We start from the raw sequence: 17,586 nt of genomic DNA on the forward strand, positions 1-17,586 counted from the left end.
ATGCAGATTTATGCGCATACATTTGCATGCCGATGAGGCCGGGGTGAGGGAGGGAGCGGGTCGCGTTCAAAATGGCGGAGCGGGGCGGGCGCGGCAGCGGTCACGGCAGCCTGGACAAGAGCATCACCCTCCCGCCCGACGAGATCTTCCGCAACCTGGAGAACGCCAAGCGCTTCGCCATAGACATCGGTAACCGGGCGGGGGAGGCCTGCGGGGAGGGGCGGCGGCGGGGAACGGGCGGCGGCTGCAGCCCCGGTGAGGGGCCCGCGGTGGGCCGGGCCGGGCGCGCGCGGGGCACGCTGGGAAGTGTAGTCCCCCACGAAACGCGGGCCAGCGCGAGTGGGCGCGGACTCACTACAGCTCCCGGCGGGTTGCGCGGTATGGGGGGCGGCGCAGGGCACGACGGGAATTGTAGTCCTGCTGCCGGGTACCGGCGCGGCGCGGGCGAGCAGCGGCACTACAAATCCCGGCGGGCCCCGCGCGGGTAACGGGCCGCGGGGAGCCGGGCGGGGTGGCCCGGTCGGGGCTGCCCTTGGCGGCCAAGGGGGAACGGGGGAGAGCCCGGAGGGCTCGGCAGGACCGGCCGGGGGGCGGCGGGGCTGGGGAACATCGGCTGCACCCCCTCAGAGCGCGCCGGGCCCTGCCCCAGTGCGCCAGGCCCGAGTGCGGAGCCCCTCAGCCGCCCCCCGGCCCAGGCCGCGGCCCGCGGGATGCTGCGGGCGCTCCTCCGGCTCCCAGAACCGGCCTGGAAGAAGCAAAAAGAGCCGGGGACGGCGGCTGTGGCATTGCCTGGGCAGGGCAGGGTGTCAGGGTCTGTCATTGCTGCCTCAATCACCCCCAAACCACCCGCTGCCCTGTGCGTACATCCGAGCAGCCTATGCGGGACAGGGTGACACACGGGGCAGGGTGACACTTGTCAGGGTGACACTTGTCAGGGTGACACAGGGAGCTGTGCAGGGACAGGCTGAGTTTCTTCCCAGTTCCTCCCGTGCAGGGATCAGCAGTGGTTCTGCGGACACCCACTAAGCCACAAGTGCCGTTTCACGCATTTTCCTTTTTACTGCCTCAAGATCAGCAGAAGTTTTTAGGAGAAAAGCCAGAGAAAAGAAAAGCAAGCTGTTATTGCTCAGGTGAACACTGCTCTGTGTGCTGGAGACTCAGGGAGAGCAGGAATAAAATCTGCACCATAATAGAAAATGTTGTTGTGTCACTTCAGCCCCTCGGGAGCTGCTGGTTCCACGCCTGTGAAAGTAACAGCTGGAGCTGGCCCTTTGTGCGGGTCAGCTCGGAATTAGAGTCCTGGGATTAGTTATAAAACCTAGTTACATGTCTCAGCTGGTGTTCTGAATGGATTTAAGTCTTTAAAAACTGGGAGAGCAAGGGGATAACGCACAAAGCCGTGGCTCTGCATCCCGTGGGGCTGGTGGGGAATTCCTGCAGCACCTGTGTCATTGTCGGTGTAAAGAAAGTGACATTCCAGCACTGAGCCTCAGCTTGGAGCTGTGGAGGGAAACTTTCCCATAAAAGCTGTGCCAGCCCTCACCTTTTAGCAGAACAGACCGTGGGTTTTGTTTACCAGAAACTTGAAAGCAGTGCCTGGGACACTGAAATCAGATCCAAGGTCAGGGGAGCTTTATTGCTTTTGTCAATGTAGGTTTCTGTCCATGGTCACTCTACATTGACCTCACTTAAATTTTCCTGGAGTAAACTGCCTGTTTTTCTCCTACAGGTTGCAAATATTTTCCTAACAAAAATGTTTGAGCATTGTGGAAGAGCTGACAGTGTCTTTCACCTCTGCTGCTTCATTTCTTGGTTTTTATTAGGCAGCAGAGTGCAGTGCCACTGAACTTAGCCATTATTTAGGATCTGACATTGCCAGGTTTTTATTTACTTTCAGGACTTTAATGTTAACCCAGTAGTGGATCACAGTTACCCTCAGACCTGGAGCACTGTGCTGGAAAACATTGAAGTTATTCAGTGTAACCCCAGAAATCCACTTCTGCAGGCCAGATGCAAAGACAGGGCAAGGGGTTGAACTCTTTTTCAAGGGGAGAGTTGAAAGTTTGAAAGTTTTATTGCCATGAGCAGACTGGAGGCCTGAAGGGGGTGATGAGGCTGCTCTGCTCAGACTTGCACGTTGCTAGCATCTCCACTTTTGTGTGCTTGAGAAACAGCACTCTGAGCATTCTTTACCCCAAAGCCAAGATGAGTCTTGCAAAATAATGACTCAGTACAGAGGGTCATTTTCTAACCAGCCAGGAGTTTGCAGATTTGTCCCTAAAAGCAGGGTGAGAATGTTATTTAGGTGTTGTTCTGAAACACTCTGTGCACATGAGGGGCGTTGCTCAGCGGTGCCAAACCAGCTGAGAAAATCCTGGTACAGATTTGGGGGGTTTCATAAAGTTCCCAAACCATTTGAATAACAGCAGTACATGTTATTAGCCTGGCTAATTGAGAATTTCCACTGCTCATCCTCGTCCCACATCAGTCAGGCACAAACTGAATTTATGGAGCTTTTCCCTCCTGTGATGCTCTGGGGGTTAAGCAGGCCAAGAAGTTCCTCAGCAAAGAATTCTTTCTGCAAGGATTCTTTCTGCATTCCCATTAATTTTCTCTGGCTTTACCTGAGGAAACCTGGAGAACCAAGAGCTGACATAAACACAAATTCTATTGTTTGCTCCAAGGTGAGGCATTAATCATAACTTGTCATCTCTTTATGAACAGGTGGTTCATTAACCAAGCTGGCTTATTACTCAACTGTACAGCACAAAGTGGCAAGAGTGAGATCCTTTGATCATTCTGGAAAGGTGAGAATTCCATCAGGGATTGACTCACAGGAGTGAGATTCTGGACTGCCTAGAACAGAAATTATATCCAAACCCATCTAATAACTTGCTTATATAAAACTTTCTGAGAAGTGTTTGTATTGCCAGGTACTATTTATATTCAATTTTATTATTTATATTTAATTGATTAAAATATTTATTTTAATAAATATTTAATAAGACAGTAAGTGTGGTACTTTTGTTAAAAATCCCTACTCCTGTGCAGAAATAAGTTTCCTCATGCAGAGGGATTTCCTGCACGTCAGCTGCATGGGAGAATTGATTATGTCAGCTTAAGGAGAATTAAGAGCTGTGAAACTCTATTCTTCTTTGCCACAGCTTGAGGTGTTATGTTTAATGGCATTAACACAGTTTCAAGGGCAAGAAAAGCACAAGTATTGATGTTCAGTAGTTCAGCATTTAACCTTGATGTTCTCTAAGAAATCCTTTTCTCTTTTGAAGGACATAGACAATGAACCTTTGTATGAAATATCTGTCCAGGAGGAGATCACAGCTCGACTTCACTTCATTAAATTTGAAAACACTTACATTGAAACCTGCCTAGATTTCATCAAAGACCATCTTGTCAATACAGAGACAAAAGTCATCAAAGCCACAGGTGGTGGTGCCTATAAATTCAAAGACCTTATTGAGAAGAAGCTGGGGTTGAAGTAAGTGGAACTGCTTTTTCTTCTGTGAGGAGTTAACTTACAGCTACTCCTAAAGCTTTTGTCATTTTCCTGGGCATGCTCAGAGGGAATTCATGTGACAGTCATTTATTGTACAGCTCCTACCTAAATTTCATACAAAGGCCTGCAGGAGAACAAAGGGCAGCCCCATGAACTTACAGCCTTATGGATTTACTGTTCAAGCACCATTATCAAACACCAAATCCTAAAAAGTTGACACTGAAATCTGCCTAGATGTCACCAAAGGCCATCTTATCTATATAGAGACAAAAGCCATCAAAGCCACAGATGGTGGTGCCTATAAATTCACACTTTCTATGCTGTAAGTGTAGAAAAACATTAATTTACCCCAATATTAACACTGGGGAGAGCTTCAAGGCACCTCTGCTGTGATCTGTGTAGGAGATTCCTCAACCCCTGAGGGCCTGTGCTCATCTTTTAGATTATCTTTGCAAATTTCTTATTTCTCCTGATAAGCTGGGCTCTGTTATCTCTTTATTTCACACCAGCCCCCTTTAGTACCTTATTGGCTGTACTAAAGATGAATTGATCAAGATAAGGAGGCACTTTCCCCTCTTATCTCATGTGGTGCCTCTGGTTTAGGTTTTTATTTGGTTCTGACACGCTCAGCTTTTCCCCAGCTCCAAACCAGAGCAGCTTCTCCACCATGGAACACACAAATCATTCTGCAGTAGCTGAGATGAGTTTGTGCCTTGTTTGTGTTTCCAGCAAGCCTCAGGATATTTCCTGTAGGAATTTCCATACAGAGACACAGAAGTTCACAGAAATCAGTGTGTGTTATCTGACTTATCAATCGTCTTCTCTAAGTTTTGTATCACATTCCCAGACCCCACACTGGGGATATCCTGTTGTGGATCCCGCTACTCTTGTGAGAAGTCTTTTCCTGTGTTTGCTAATCCCACTTGTAGGCTCCTCCCAACCCCTTGAATCTGTCCTAAACAAGTGCTGAAATGTTGAGGGGGCCTTTTGTGCTTTATTAGAGTCAGGGGAAGAGAAACAGGCAATTATTCCACGTTGGGAAATTGTTTTTTGAGGTTAATTTCCAGCTGAGCCTCCTGACCTACTTTATGGCAGGGGTGCAGAGCCCATGAAAGCAGCAGGGCAGGAAAGGAGCAGTGTAAACAAGCAAACAGGATTATTTTCAATGACAACATGATTAAAGTTACTGTGTAACAGAACCCCAGCCTGGGCTCCTGGCATGGGAGGGGAGCACCAGGCCATGTGCAGATGGAGGTTTCATGTTTCCATGGAGCTGGGCTTGTGCCAGCTGCTGTGAAAATTCCCCTCTGCGAAGTCTGTGCAAAAATCCTGCTCCAAAAACAAACTGCCTTATCAGGAGGGCTGGCACAGTTATTTAAGGCTTTTTCCTCCCCCTCAGAGTTGATAAGGAAGATGTAATGACCTGCCTAATTAAGGGGTGCAACTTTGTGCTGAGGAACATCCCCCACGAGGTGTTTGCTTACCAGAAGGACTCAGACACAGAATTCCGCTTCCAGACCAACCACCCCAACATTTTCCCTTATTTGCTGGTCAACATTGGCTCAGGGGTCTCCATAGTCAAGGTGAGTGGTGCCCAAAATGCTCTGCTGGAGATTTGATACAGGTGATCTGAAACCTCTCCCTGGTTCAGGTTTGTTCCTGGGTAGTGCAAGGTTTAAAAATAAAATTTTGCCCTTTTTAAAGTTTATTGAGTTATTTCTATTAATTGCAGAGTTTTGAATGCTTTTCTATTCACTATATTTTTAAAATTACATTTAATGTGATGTTTAGAGAAGTGATTACTCAATGAGGACAAAGGCTGTCAGATCAAAGTGATTTTTGTTTGTTGAAGAGACCAAGTTTAATGTCTATATTTAGCATTATTTGCCAAGAATTAAATACAAAGATTTCCAAAACTGCTCGTGGTGTGTGTGCAACGTTCCCTTCTCACCTGCCCCTTCCACAGTGGAAGGATTCCATCTCCACTGATTCCACTCCTCCAAAACTCTGCACACTCTGACATTTAAATGTGTTCAGCATTATAAAAGGACTTTCTGAATAAATCTGCCCTGTTTGACTCACAGGTAGAATCAGAAGACAAATTTGAATGGATTGGGGGCAGCTCAATTGGAGGTGGAACCTTCTGGGGTCTGGGAGCTCTGCTCACCAAAACAAAGGTACCCAAGTGTCTCTTTTAATGGGGTGGGATTAAATTAAATGCTGGGAGGAAACCTGAAATGTTGGAATGTTAGGTAAGAAGGCTGAGTCCTGGGCTTGTGTTTATATTTTTGACACTTCTGATGCATAAAAGGAAGTTTTACATGAAAAGAAGATACTGGTGGAATGTAGGGACAAGAATTAGAAGATGCTTATTGTGACCAAAAGCAATCAAGGACAAATGATGGACAAGAGCCTCCTCAAAGTAATTTTTTATTCTCTTTTCAACTTAAAACACCAGCCCAGTTCCTGCAGCACTGTCTGCAGAAGAAAGCAGGGTGCACAGAATTGCTGCAAAATGTCTGGGAGCTGAGAGGAGAAATTTTGCCTCGTGGTTGGTTCTTTGGTTGCCAATTCAAATTGAAATCCTGGGCTGATGAGCAAGGCCTGGCTTAGTCCTGCTCATGCTGGGCTTCCCAAAGAGCCACGTGGCTTAAATGAGTGTCCTAAATGTCAGCAGTGTGGGAAAAGCTTGAGTTACAAATGCACCAGACAGGAAAATGTCAAAGGGAGGGCACAGCCTGGGCTGGGCTTTTGGATTGATGCTCCTAAAGAAGAGATCTTAAACCATGGCAGTGCCTGCTCTCAGTTCTCTCTTGGTTTTGTAGAAGAAGTTCAAGTTAACAGGGTTATAAATTAAGTATTGGCATAATGGAGCTTGCCTGCAAGTTTAATTTCAGGGGCAGTAAAGGCACACTGAGACTTTTTTTCTCAAACTTCTCTTTTATTGTGCTTCAGCAAGACAAAATTCTGTTTCCTCTTAGTTCCTGTGTTTCTGAATTCTAAGATAAGGGATGCCATGAGGCTTCTGACTGTTTTATATGTGCTGACCCACCCTAATTTTCAAGGGAAATTCAACAAAATATCTGCAGATAACAAAGGTTGATTGTGGTTTTCATCTTTAAAGGAACTCCACTTGAGATCTGTGTGTTTGATCAGTGTGGATACATCCTTGTAATTAGGAACAGCCTGTCTTTGGCTGGCAGGGTTCATTCTAACACTGATTTTGGGCAGTGAGGATGCTGCAGAGCTCTGGCTCAGGTCAGAGATTTTCCTGTAAATTTGCCTGTGCTTCTCACCCTCAGAAATTTGATGAACTGCTGCAGCTGGCCTCAAAGGGCCAGCACACCAACGTGGACATGCTGGTGAAGGATGTGTATGGAGGTGCCTACCAGACCCTGGGGCTCAGTGGGAACCTCATTGCCAGCAGCTTTGGGAAGTCCACCACAGCAGACAAAGGTACTGGGATCAAAAAGATCTCCCCAAACATCTCCTCTGGCTCTTGGGAATTAACTTTATCCTGATCTAACAAATAGAGCTGAAAATAATCACCAGCTTCTTTCACGATCTTGTGGTTTGCCTGCACAATATTGATTTAAAATATTATTCAGTACTGCTTTAAAAGCAGATATTTATATTTTCACTTTGGGATTGCCTAAGCCAAGGGAAAATTAAAAAATAGCTGTCTGGTTAGCCTAGGGTTAATCCATTCCTGTGGGAAATAGATGTGGCTTTCTGGGCTGCAGAAAGGCCCTTTGGCAGTGATTTACTCCAATTTGCAGTATCTTAATGAAATACTTGCAGTGATTTCAGGCCAGGAGGGATGGATGAACCCTCACCCCTGGTTCCTAGAGAGAAGAAATGGAATCCTGCCATCCAGAGGTTTCTTTTCAAGAAATATTTCACATAGGCTTAGTGAGGGCTTTTTTAAAATCAAATCACACTCCTCCTTGTTAGAAGTACATTATATATGTGAGATTTTTATTTTCTTCTCCCCACATAAAGAAAACTGCTCCAACCCTGGATTTTTCTTTCCCCAGCTGCAGGTTCAGTTAGAAAAGCACAGCCCGCTGCAGCTTCCTCACTTTGTGTCTCATTTGCTTTACTCTCCCTTGCCTTCCAGAGTTTTCCAAAGAAGATATGGCCAAAAGTTTGCTGCACATGATCAGCAATGACATTGGCCAGCTGGCCTGCCTGCATGCCAAACTGCACAACCTGGATAAAATTTATTTTGGAGGGTTTTTTATCCGGGGCCACCCCGTCACCATGCGCACAATCACCTACAGCATCAACTTCTTCTCCAAGGTAAGGAAAACACAGGCTTCCCCACAGCAAAGTCACATTTTAGGTGTTTTTCTAGGCTGTTGGGATACCTTAATAAATGAATTTGTACATGAAGTAAGCTTAGAATGCTGCTCCTTAGGTAGGTAAGGCAGGGATGTGTTGTGGGAGGGGTGAAATCAGTGTGAAATGTCTGGGAGTTGTGTCTGGCCCTTTTTCCTCTCTCCCTACCTCCCTCTCTCTCTTTTTATTATTATTTTTTGACTGACAATCTGTCTTGTAGCTCCAAGTAATGAGTTTCCACTGTGTTCTTAGATAGTCACCATCATTATTCAATTCCTCTTGCTGATTTGCATCTTTCCACCCCCAGGCCATGCAGTGTGGGGTTGTTGTGCTGAGGCACTTGGCATCAGTGGGGTTTTGTTACTAAAGAGAAAATCAAACCTCAAACCAACCAAGCTGAAGTTCTTTGCAGGTTTTGAAGCTGTGGAAAATACTGAAGATTTTTGGCTAGGAGAAAGGTCCAATCCACAAGCTTGTTAATGGTTGTTGCAGGTAGATTAGTCCTGAACTTTGGGAATTTATAGAGTAGAGGACACCAATTTTTTCTCATCTCAGTGCTTTATGCAAGAGACTCCTGTGTGCTGCCTTTTCCCCTCTTTATTTCACCATTGTTGGCCCTTTCTGTTCCAAGAAAGCCATTGCAAAACTGCAGCTTTAGGTTGTTGTAAGAGACACTTTGCCAGGGATTGAAATCCAGATCTCCCTGTGAGCTGGAGCTGCTGTTTCCCAGTCACTGCTGAATTCCTTGGAAAAGGAATTCCTTGGAAGAGGCCACGTCTCACCCAGCCTGGGCGAGGCTTCTCCTCGCCAGCATTCCTGTATTTTGCATTAATAATTGGATTATTTGATGGGGGAATGCTTGCCTGTGGGTAATGCCCAGCGTCTGTGTGGTGTTGAAGAGCAGTGCAATAAAATAAACACCAGGAGCAGCTTCCCAAAGGTGTTGTTGGCTGCAGTGGCACACACTCACCTTGGCAATCCCATTTCCAGCCTGTTTGAAGCAAGAGGAGTTGAATATTCATGGAATGATGTTCCTGGGAAGGCCATAGACCTCACACCACTGGTGCATGGGTGTTTTCCAGCTGGGTGATAACTGGGGGATGAGGTGTGTGAGCAGTTCCTCCCTGAGCTGCTCCAGAAGCACCATTAGAAGTTGCTGAATGTGTGAGAATGTAGCACAAATGACTATTACCATCTTCTGGTTGTTTCTATTAAATAAAGTGTGAAACTAGTGACAAAGAAGTGCCTGTTAGCCCTCAGGGACCATCCAATTGCAATGTTTCATATTGTGGCAGGGAGAGGTTCAGGCATTGTTCCTGAGACATGAAGGCTACCTGGGAGCCATTGGGGCATTTTTAAAAGGAGCTGAACAAGACAGTAAGTACAGCACTGCTCTGTTCTGTATATGCTGTGTTCTGAAATGTCAGTGTACTGTCCAAGTTTCTCTTGAGAGGCTGCATGTAAGCTGTTGCCTAAATAAATCCATTTGGCACTAATAAACACAGATGCTGGGCTTTGGTTTGATACATTCTGGCAGGGACATCTCAGTTTCTCACTGGATTTCCTGCTCACCTTTGAGAGGACAGCAGGACTGGGCATTTCTCTTCTCTGCACTCCTACAAAGAGCAGCCACAGCTCTAAATCCAGCTGGAGAAATGTGGGTTTGGAGAGCCTCCCCCTCTTTAAGAGGCCACTTCTGAATTCCTTTAATGTGCTGAGGAAGACCAGCATCTCCAAACTGTTTGTCTGAGAGTGAAAAGCCTCCCAGAGGAGACCCTTCTGTCCAGATCCCTTGGATTCAGGCTGCTTTGGTGGAATTCTGCCTGTTCAGTTTTCCTTTTCCCCTGTGGGTGTACTGGCAAGGCAGGCAGTACATTGGTTCCAGTGGTCCTTAGCTCAGCAAATATCAAACACACCTCCAAAAAATGGATGTGGAATTCTTTTCCTGCCCATTTGATAGAGATGGGCAAGGAAGCAGCTACTGAGGAATTAAAGACATTGCTTCTGCAGCATGAACTGTACATCTGAGCTCATTAAACTTTCCTCAAATAAAGCAAATCTGGAAATAGCTTTAGTGTTTCTCTGAAGCTTACATTGTGCTTTGGGAGTTCTGTAATACTATTTGGTTAATAATGGATCTAGATTTAGAAATAAATGCTCAGTGATAGTGCTTTGAAGGCATGCTGATTAATGACAAGGAAATGGGGTTAAAAATAATGATTTTAGAACTTAAATTGTCTCTTGTCTCATTCAGGTTGAAGCTCCTTGGAGCAGGTAATTCATTGAGTGGTTGAAACATCTCTTGGGGGTTAGAGGGAAAAATTCTGTTTGCTTTTAAAGACAAGGGGATCTGGCTTGTGTAGTGCAGCAGCTGCTCAGAGGGATGCTGGCTCTAGACTCACTCACAGCACTATTCTCAGTTTTATTTTCAGATTATGTGTGTCTGTGTCTTTCTCTTTTCTAGATCCAAACCAGTACAGCTGGGGAGAGAATTATGCTGGGAGTTCTGGGCTCATGAGCACATCCCCTGATGTTTCCCCCTTGCAGAGAACACGCAGTGGTACAGTATGTGCTGTCTTTCCTTGCCCTGTGTGTGTTCTCTCAGCACTGCTCACCTGGACATGGCTGATCATTCTCCTGCTTCCCAGAGAAGTGCCCAGTGTGCTGTTGGTGTGGTGTTGTCTCCTGGCCTGTGTAGTGCTGAATGGAATATTTCATAAAACAGACCGGCTGCTACTTTGTCTTGTTCTCTTCACCAAAGTTGGGGGAATGCTTGTCTCTCAGCTGGATTTTGCTGCAGCTGAAATAGCTCAGAATTTGGAATGTCATGTTCAGCCATCTTGAAGCAGTGTTAATTTGCTTCCTGTGAGAAGAAAAATACAAGATTGGACAGAAGGGCACAAGCCCAGTCATCTCTTAAAGTCACTGACAGTACAGCAGTTCTGATTCCACAGTGGATTATTTTCACACTGGACAACTTCTGTCTCTAGGGTGGGCATGGATAAAATAATCCACAGAGGGAACTGGATTATTTATGATGACCTATAATTGTCTGCAAATCTGTCAGTCTTAACAGTGGCTGGACTTCTGCAGCCCTTGTGCTAATTTAATTCATTATGAATTAATTTCTGAGTGAGTTCTCATCCATCTCTTTCATTTCTCCCCTAGTTTGACATGCTGGAAATGGACAGATTGGAGAGACCACTTGTTAACCTGCCACTGCTGAAAGACCCCTCCACCTATATCCCAGACACTGTTGACCTCACAGATGATGCCATGGCCAGAAAATACTGGCTCACCTGCTTTGAGGAGGCACTGGATGGGGTAAGAACAGACCTGTGTGAGTGACACAGATATTTAAGAAATAAATCTTCTATGGAGCAGCATGTTTGTCCTGTGTTTGTCCTGGAAAATGTTCCTGCTGTGGCACCCCTCTGGAAGGCCAGCCCCTCTTTCCCTGTGGCAGAGGGAAGTTGTCCCAGTCTCTTAAAGAAGGGCTTGACCCCTTCAAAGGCAGAAATGTTCTTTTGTGGTGCTTTTTTTTAGCTCCTGAAAGGTGTTTTCAAAGCATTTCTCTCTTCAATGGCACCTGGACCTCTCTGTACAGAGCTGAAGCAGGACAGTTACACAACCAAAGGCCACAGATCCTTGGGTTGTTCCTCCTCTGGGAGCAGTCCTGCTGCCTCACAGACACTTTTCCATGGGAAGGGCACAATTGAACCAGGCACAAATTATAAATTATTTTTTCCTGCTCTGAAGCTGATTCAGGCAGTTCACTGGAGTAAACAAAAAGGGAACACAAGGGGTCGATGTGCACCATTAAATTTCTGCTTCTGTTTCTCCTTTAGTGTATGAGCATTGTTACCTTTTTTCCCCTCCTCTAAGTAGTTAGAACTTGTGCTTAATTTCTGACAGTACAGTCTGGAAAACAAACTTTAACTCTTTTGGGATGAAAAGAGCCATTAAAATTGTTGTTTACTGTTTGGAATGAAGGGAGGCTGGGAGGTGCTGTGTGGGAGGGAGCAGGCACAGAACAGGCAGGCAGATGGAGGGGTTATTGCTCAGACTGAACTTCACATCAATTCCAGGAAGAAGAGTTAATTTGGTAACTCCAAAAGTGTTGCCTCTCTCCTCTGCCAGGTGGCAAAGCGAGCTGCAGCCAGCCAGCCAGACTCTGTGGATGCACAGGAGAGAGCTGAGAAATTCCGCCAGAAATACTGGAATAAGCTCCAGACACTCAGGCAGCAGCCCTTGTAAGTTTTTATTTTCCCTTCTGCATCACTTGCTGCTTCTTTTGAGCACTGAAAGCCCACCAAAAGCTAACCAGGTTGTGAAGCAGAGCAAACAAAGCCAAGCAGGCTGAAGGCTCAGATGTGCCAAACATCCTCTGCACAGGGATTTTGGATTTCATGTCTTAGAATTTCTCTGCTCAACTCCATCTTGGCAGAAAAATTGTTATTAAAATTTTTGTATGTGGTTATTAAAAATAGCAGCAAGTTAATTCTGAACATTTTCCCTCATTGTATTTAAATAATCTTATTGTAGATTTTCGAATTTAAGATTATTGAATCTACAATAAATGATCTTAATTGTAGATTCAATAATCTTATGGTAAAACCAGGATTTAGCACCTGGGACTTTCAGCTTCGTGTGAGGGGCTGTGACTTACAGTGGAAACAGAGGGAAAAATAACTTTTTCTGTTTGAAGTAATTGATTTGTTTTCCCCCGCTTCTCCCTTTTTAAAGTGCATATGGTACCTTAACAGTCAGGAGTCTCTTGGATACAAGGGAACACTGTTTGAATGAGTTCAGTTTTCCAGACCCCTATTCCAAGGTGAGTTCAAGACACTTTTCCATTCATGACCCCTATGCAGCTGCTTTCTCTCTGTGTTTTGTTCTGTGACATGAAATGATTGGGGAAAGGACATTCAAGTCATTATTTCTCAAAAAACAACTTTCTCTATGTCCATTCCTCACCACTTGTTTGTGTGACATATAAATAACAACAGTGCTGGTGGCTGATCCAAGACTCTTTTCCTGACTTTGACATATTTCTGCAAAATACAGAGAAAGTTCTCCCTGGCTGCACTGTCAGGTGCTACCGTCACTCTGAGAAAGGGATAAAAGGGAGGTGGCCTTTGCTTCTGTTTGCTTCTTGTAATTCAGACAAGTTTACTGCCAGGACATGATTTTGGTACCCAGAATCATTTTAAATTTTCTAAGAAATCTCACCCTGTAACACTGATCTCACTGGAGACAGAGAAGGAAGAAAAACCTCAGAGCTGCTGAGAATTTGGGATGATGCAAAAGAAAAAATAAACACCCTTCAGATTTTGTGGGACTGCTGGTGATGGTTTCCTAGAGTTGATGCATCATTTTACTGCCACAAGGGTTTTGTGTGTCTGCTCTCCCATTCTTGCCCAAGAGCCATTTCCCAATCTGCTCAAGGTCTGTTGCACCTCTAACTTGCTAAGAAAAGCAATTCTTGGGCTATAGATTATATCTGGCACTCATGACACTTTTTGTGAGAATCCAGTAAAGTTTTTCCTTGCTCCTAAGTACACTGACAATAATTGGTTGGTCCATGAACACAGAGGAGATGCTTAAAAGTGGCCTTGGGACTGAGACAGCCAAAGCTGGGTAAGAAATGTTGGTCTGTAAATCCAGTGTTTCCTGTCTGTCTTACAGGTAAAGCAGAAAGAAAATGGAATAGCCTTGAAGTGTTTCCAGAGTGTGATCGAGTCCCTGGACTCCCTGGGCTGGGAGGAGAGGCAGTTTGCACTGGTGAAAGGACTCCTGGCAGGGAATGTCTTTGACTGGGGAGCAAAGGCAGTCTCAGAGTAGGTGTTACATCCTTTAACAGCACCCTTTAAACTACAGAATGTAAAAAATTCCTCAAAAGTTCCTCAGTCTCCCCATCACCACTGTTACAGCCTGCAGCTGGTTTAAGTCATTACATTTCATGGTGGTTTGCAGACCCCAAAATGGTTTTTTTTGCCTGTACCCTTCTGCCTGCAAACATCTGTACATTGCTGAGGCTGTTTTCTTTTAGCATCAGAACTCTGATTTCATGTCCTGACGAGCCTTTTGTTTTTAACATGATCACAAAATACATTTCCCAGTTTTGGGACCCACAGACACCCCCAGTACAAGCAGTGCAGTAAAATTGCTGGGCCCCAGCTGCAGAAATGTTTGAATTCCACTGGTGTGAGGTGGAGGTGTTGAGCTGTGCCCTTTGTCTCTCTCCTGTCCCAGTGTTCTGGAGTCTGAGCCACAGTTTGGGTTTGAAGAAGCCAAGTCAAAGCTCCAAGGTAAGGGGAGATCCCTGCTGGTGGTTGGGTGTTAATGAGGGAATGGAGTGGGGTTCAAAAAATCATTAGGGCTTGTTAGGGTTATATAAATGCAGAGTTTTAATTAAACCTTCAGACTCTCTCCTTAAACTCAGCAATGGTCACTCACTGCTGTGTCCCTGCCAGGGAACAGAGTCCTGGAGGTTCACACCCAGCTCACAGCACTCACACAGAGCTTCAGTGTGAAAATTCCACTTCAGGCCTCCTGTCATGGAGCCACTCCCATAACAGAGCTCAGGAACTCTGCCAGCCTTCACATTTAACTTGGGAAACCTGAGCTCAAATGTTTCAATGCTTCAGTGAGTGCAGCATGAGCCTCCTGCTTGTGCCATGTGCAGAGTGACTGCTGATAAGAGTGAGTGGCTGCTGATAAGAAATGCTGACACTGCTCTGTCTGTGCCACAGAACGTCCCTGGTTGGAAGATTCCTACAGCCAGTGGCTGGAGCGACTGAAGGTACGACCCTGGGTGGCCCTAAACCCACTAATTAACCCCCTTAATCATCAAACCACCTTGGGAATTGTGGGGTTTGAGCAGACTCTGTTCAGACAGCCCAAAACAAACCCCAGTAATTCACCATAAAGAAAGGAATAAAGGAATTAGTTTAAAATGTGCTGCTTCCCTGAATTCCCACTGGAGCCCAGCTGCTCCAGAGCCTCCCCTCCTTATCAGGGCTCCTATTTCCATACCCAGAGCCCTGAATTTAAACCCCTGGGGCCAAATGTAGTGTTTGAGCTGTTCCTCCCCCTGAGTAGCCAAGCTAAACCTGGCATGAATGTAGGAGCTTGCTGGAATTAATGAACTTACCAATTAGGAAAGGTTTTTTTTTTTTTTCCCATGTGATCTCTTTTACCATTTAATTAAGATTAATTAAAAAGCTTTTGTGTCTCTGTGTAAATCTCTCAGTTGAAAATGGCAGCTTAAAGGTTGAGGATGAGCAGGCTATAGCAAATCATTACATGCTCCATCCTAAAACAAAGCACCAGCTAATCTTGTGTAACAGGGATAATTAGGGAACTACAGGCACTGTCCTGTCAGGTTTTATTAGGAATTCAGCATTTTTCAGTTCTTCTGCTGGTATGAACTGGAGTGAACTAAGTTTCATAACACCAGGTTGAGAACAAATGAAGAGGTTAATGGAGAATAGGCAATATCTTTTCATTTTAGGATGTCACTGCCCCCACAGTCCATGCTGCCCTTTCCTGGCAGAAGGCAATGCTGTGCAGCCAGCACCAGGCTGGCTTAAAACACCCTCCAAGGTAGGTCCAGCTGGCACCCAGCGCGTTCAGGATCAAAGCCTGGCTCTGGAGTTAGGCCTGGCTTGAGTTGGCAGGTGGAGGTTTTACTGCTGGAGTTTGAGAGCCCTGTCTCAAACACAGCGCAGGAGCTTGAGGGGTGTTTTAAAACAGGAACTGTTTAAACCCCTGTGCAAAGGCACCATCAGGGAGCCCCATTCCTCCTGTTTGTGTGCTGGGGGTTTGCTGCAATCCAGACCCCAAGGCTCAGGTGTTTGAGGCTGTAAAATGTGGGAGGAGTAGCTGTGAATAACAAACTGCCCTGAGGTGAGTGGTGCTCCATCCTGAATGCATTGGTTTTCTCTTGCAGGAGGGTCCCCCTCATAAATGTGCCTTAATTTTCGCAGATAACAGTGGGATAGACATAATTTTAGGAGTCTTTCCTTTTGTCCGAGAGCTCCTTTCTAGAGGGACAGAGGTGAGTGCTTCTCCCTGCCCATTCCTCTGGAGTTTCGGTAACTGCTGGCAGGTATCACTGCCCACCAGCAGGACACTCCTCTGCCCAACTGGGAATGATCCAAGCACCTGGAATGCCAGGGCCTGACTGTGTGACCTCCCCCAGGTGATTCTGGCCTGTAACTCTGGCCCTGCCCTCAACGACGTCACCTACAGCGAGTCCCTGATCGTGACCGAGCGCATCGCGGCCATGGACCCCGTGATCCAGTAAGCAGCACCCCTGTCCCTGCCCCCCTCCCTGGGGACAGCCCAGCCTGGCTTTGCATCTCTCTCTTCATCTCCAACTCCAGCCTCAGCCCAAGGCAGAGCTTTTGCTTTCATTAAAGTGAAAAATTCAGAAATTGGGTCTTTCTGGCGCGCCTGTAGTTACATTTCCTTTTGTGTCTTCCCCTGACAAGCACTGCAGCTGCTCTACCAGGAATTTTCTGTGTTAATAGAGGCAAATCCATGTTTGTCACACACAGAGTGTCCCCAGGAGAGGATGCTCAAGGAAACATTGTGTTTCCTGGTGAAGTCCCTGCAGCAAAGGAAGCCTCTGCAAAAGAGGGTTTGATATTCCTGCTCCTCTGGCTTATTCCCAGATGTGCAAGGCCCTGCTGAAGCAGCTGTTTAATATTTTTGTCTTTTTTAACAGCTCTGCACTGAGGGATGAGAAGCTGCTGTTGGTTCAGACGGGCTCCAGTTCTCCGTGCCTGGATCTGAGGTACGTGGGCAAAGCCCCACTGTGTGATTGGTGTAGGATGGTCAGAGGTTTGGCTGTGAAGCATCCCAGGCACCCTTCCCACTGGGAATCACTTCTGCACACCCATCAGGAGGTGCTTAGTGTGGGTGTACAGAGCTGTGACACCGCTCAGGCCTTACAGCCCTTGGTGAGGTGTTTGTGTGCAGGACACAGCTGGGTCAGGAGCTGTGGTTATGGCTGGTGCCAGGTACTGCAGGTGGCCAAACCCCCTTGGGACAGAAGCACCATTTCACCCTGTTTAACCTTTTCTGATCAGTTCCTCTATTGGAGACAGAATTTACCTGTATCAAAATCCCAGCTTGGGTGCATTTAAGCAACATTTCAGTCAATCCCCTTGGCTTTCAGGGGCCGCTGTTTGTGGGCACCAGAAACTCCATGGAGAGTCCCAGTGGGCAGCTCGGGGCAGCTCTGGGGTGTGGCTGCAGGTGTGGCCAAGGTGTGACCAAAGTGTGGCTGCACTGGTGGCCATGGTGTGGCTGCAGTGTAGCTGAAGGTGGAGCTGGGATGTGGCTGCAGGTGTGGCCACAGTAGGGGCTGAGGGGTGGCCACAATATGACCGTGGTGAGGCTGCAGGTGGAGCTGGGGTGTGACCAAAGTGTGGCTGCAGTTGTGGCTGAGGTATGGCCGTGGTGAGGCTGCAGGTGGAGCTAAGGTGTGGCTGCAGGTGTGGCTGAAGTGTCACCAAAGTGTGGCTGCAGTGGTGGCCAAGGGGTGGCCGCCGTGTGACCATGGTATGGCTGCAGGTGGAGTTAAGGTGTGGCTGCAGGTGTGACCGTGGTGTGGGTGCAGTGAGGCTGCAGATAGAGCTAAGATGTGGCTGAGATGTGACTCAAGTGTGGCCGCAGTGGTGGCCATGATGTGGCTGCAGTGTGGCCGTGGTGTGGCTGCA

At 46.6% G+C, this 17,586-nt stretch overlaps 1 protein-coding gene across 1 annotated transcript in view; it reads left to right on the forward strand.

Moving 5' to 3' along the window:
- Positions 1 to 17,586, forward strand: part of PANK4 (pantothenate kinase 4 (inactive)) — an 18,674-nt gene continuing 1,088 nt past the window's right edge. The window contains exons 1-18 of the mRNA XM_058039315.1: positions 1 to 189; positions 2,725 to 2,807; positions 3,288 to 3,496; positions 4,914 to 5,097; positions 5,599 to 5,691; positions 6,817 to 6,970; positions 7,635 to 7,816; positions 9,151 to 9,232; positions 10,320 to 10,420; positions 11,024 to 11,179; positions 11,996 to 12,108; positions 12,602 to 12,689; positions 13,544 to 13,695; positions 14,111 to 14,166; positions 14,611 to 14,660; positions 15,810 to 15,917; positions 16,062 to 16,162; positions 16,590 to 16,658. Coding sequence (XP_057895298.1) covers positions 72 to 189; positions 2,725 to 2,807; positions 3,288 to 3,496; positions 4,914 to 5,097; positions 5,599 to 5,691; positions 6,817 to 6,970; positions 7,635 to 7,816; positions 9,151 to 9,232; positions 10,320 to 10,420; positions 11,024 to 11,179; positions 11,996 to 12,108; positions 12,602 to 12,689; positions 13,544 to 13,695; positions 14,111 to 14,166; positions 14,611 to 14,660; positions 15,810 to 15,917; positions 16,062 to 16,162; positions 16,590 to 16,658 — 2,099 coding nt within the window. The 5' untranslated portion in view covers positions 1 to 71. The remainder of the gene's footprint in view (positions 190 to 2,724; positions 2,808 to 3,287; positions 3,497 to 4,913; positions 5,098 to 5,598; positions 5,692 to 6,816; positions 6,971 to 7,634; positions 7,817 to 9,150; positions 9,233 to 10,319; positions 10,421 to 11,023; positions 11,180 to 11,995; positions 12,109 to 12,601; positions 12,690 to 13,543; positions 13,696 to 14,110; positions 14,167 to 14,610; positions 14,661 to 15,809; positions 15,918 to 16,061; positions 16,163 to 16,589; positions 16,659 to 17,586) is intronic.

The sequence above is a fragment of the Melospiza georgiana genome, chromosome 22, assembly GCF_028018845.1.
Source record: "Melospiza georgiana isolate bMelGeo1 chromosome 22, bMelGeo1.pri, whole genome shotgun sequence".
Classification (NCBI taxonomy): Eukaryota; Metazoa; Chordata; class Aves; order Passeriformes; family Passerellidae; genus Melospiza; species Melospiza georgiana.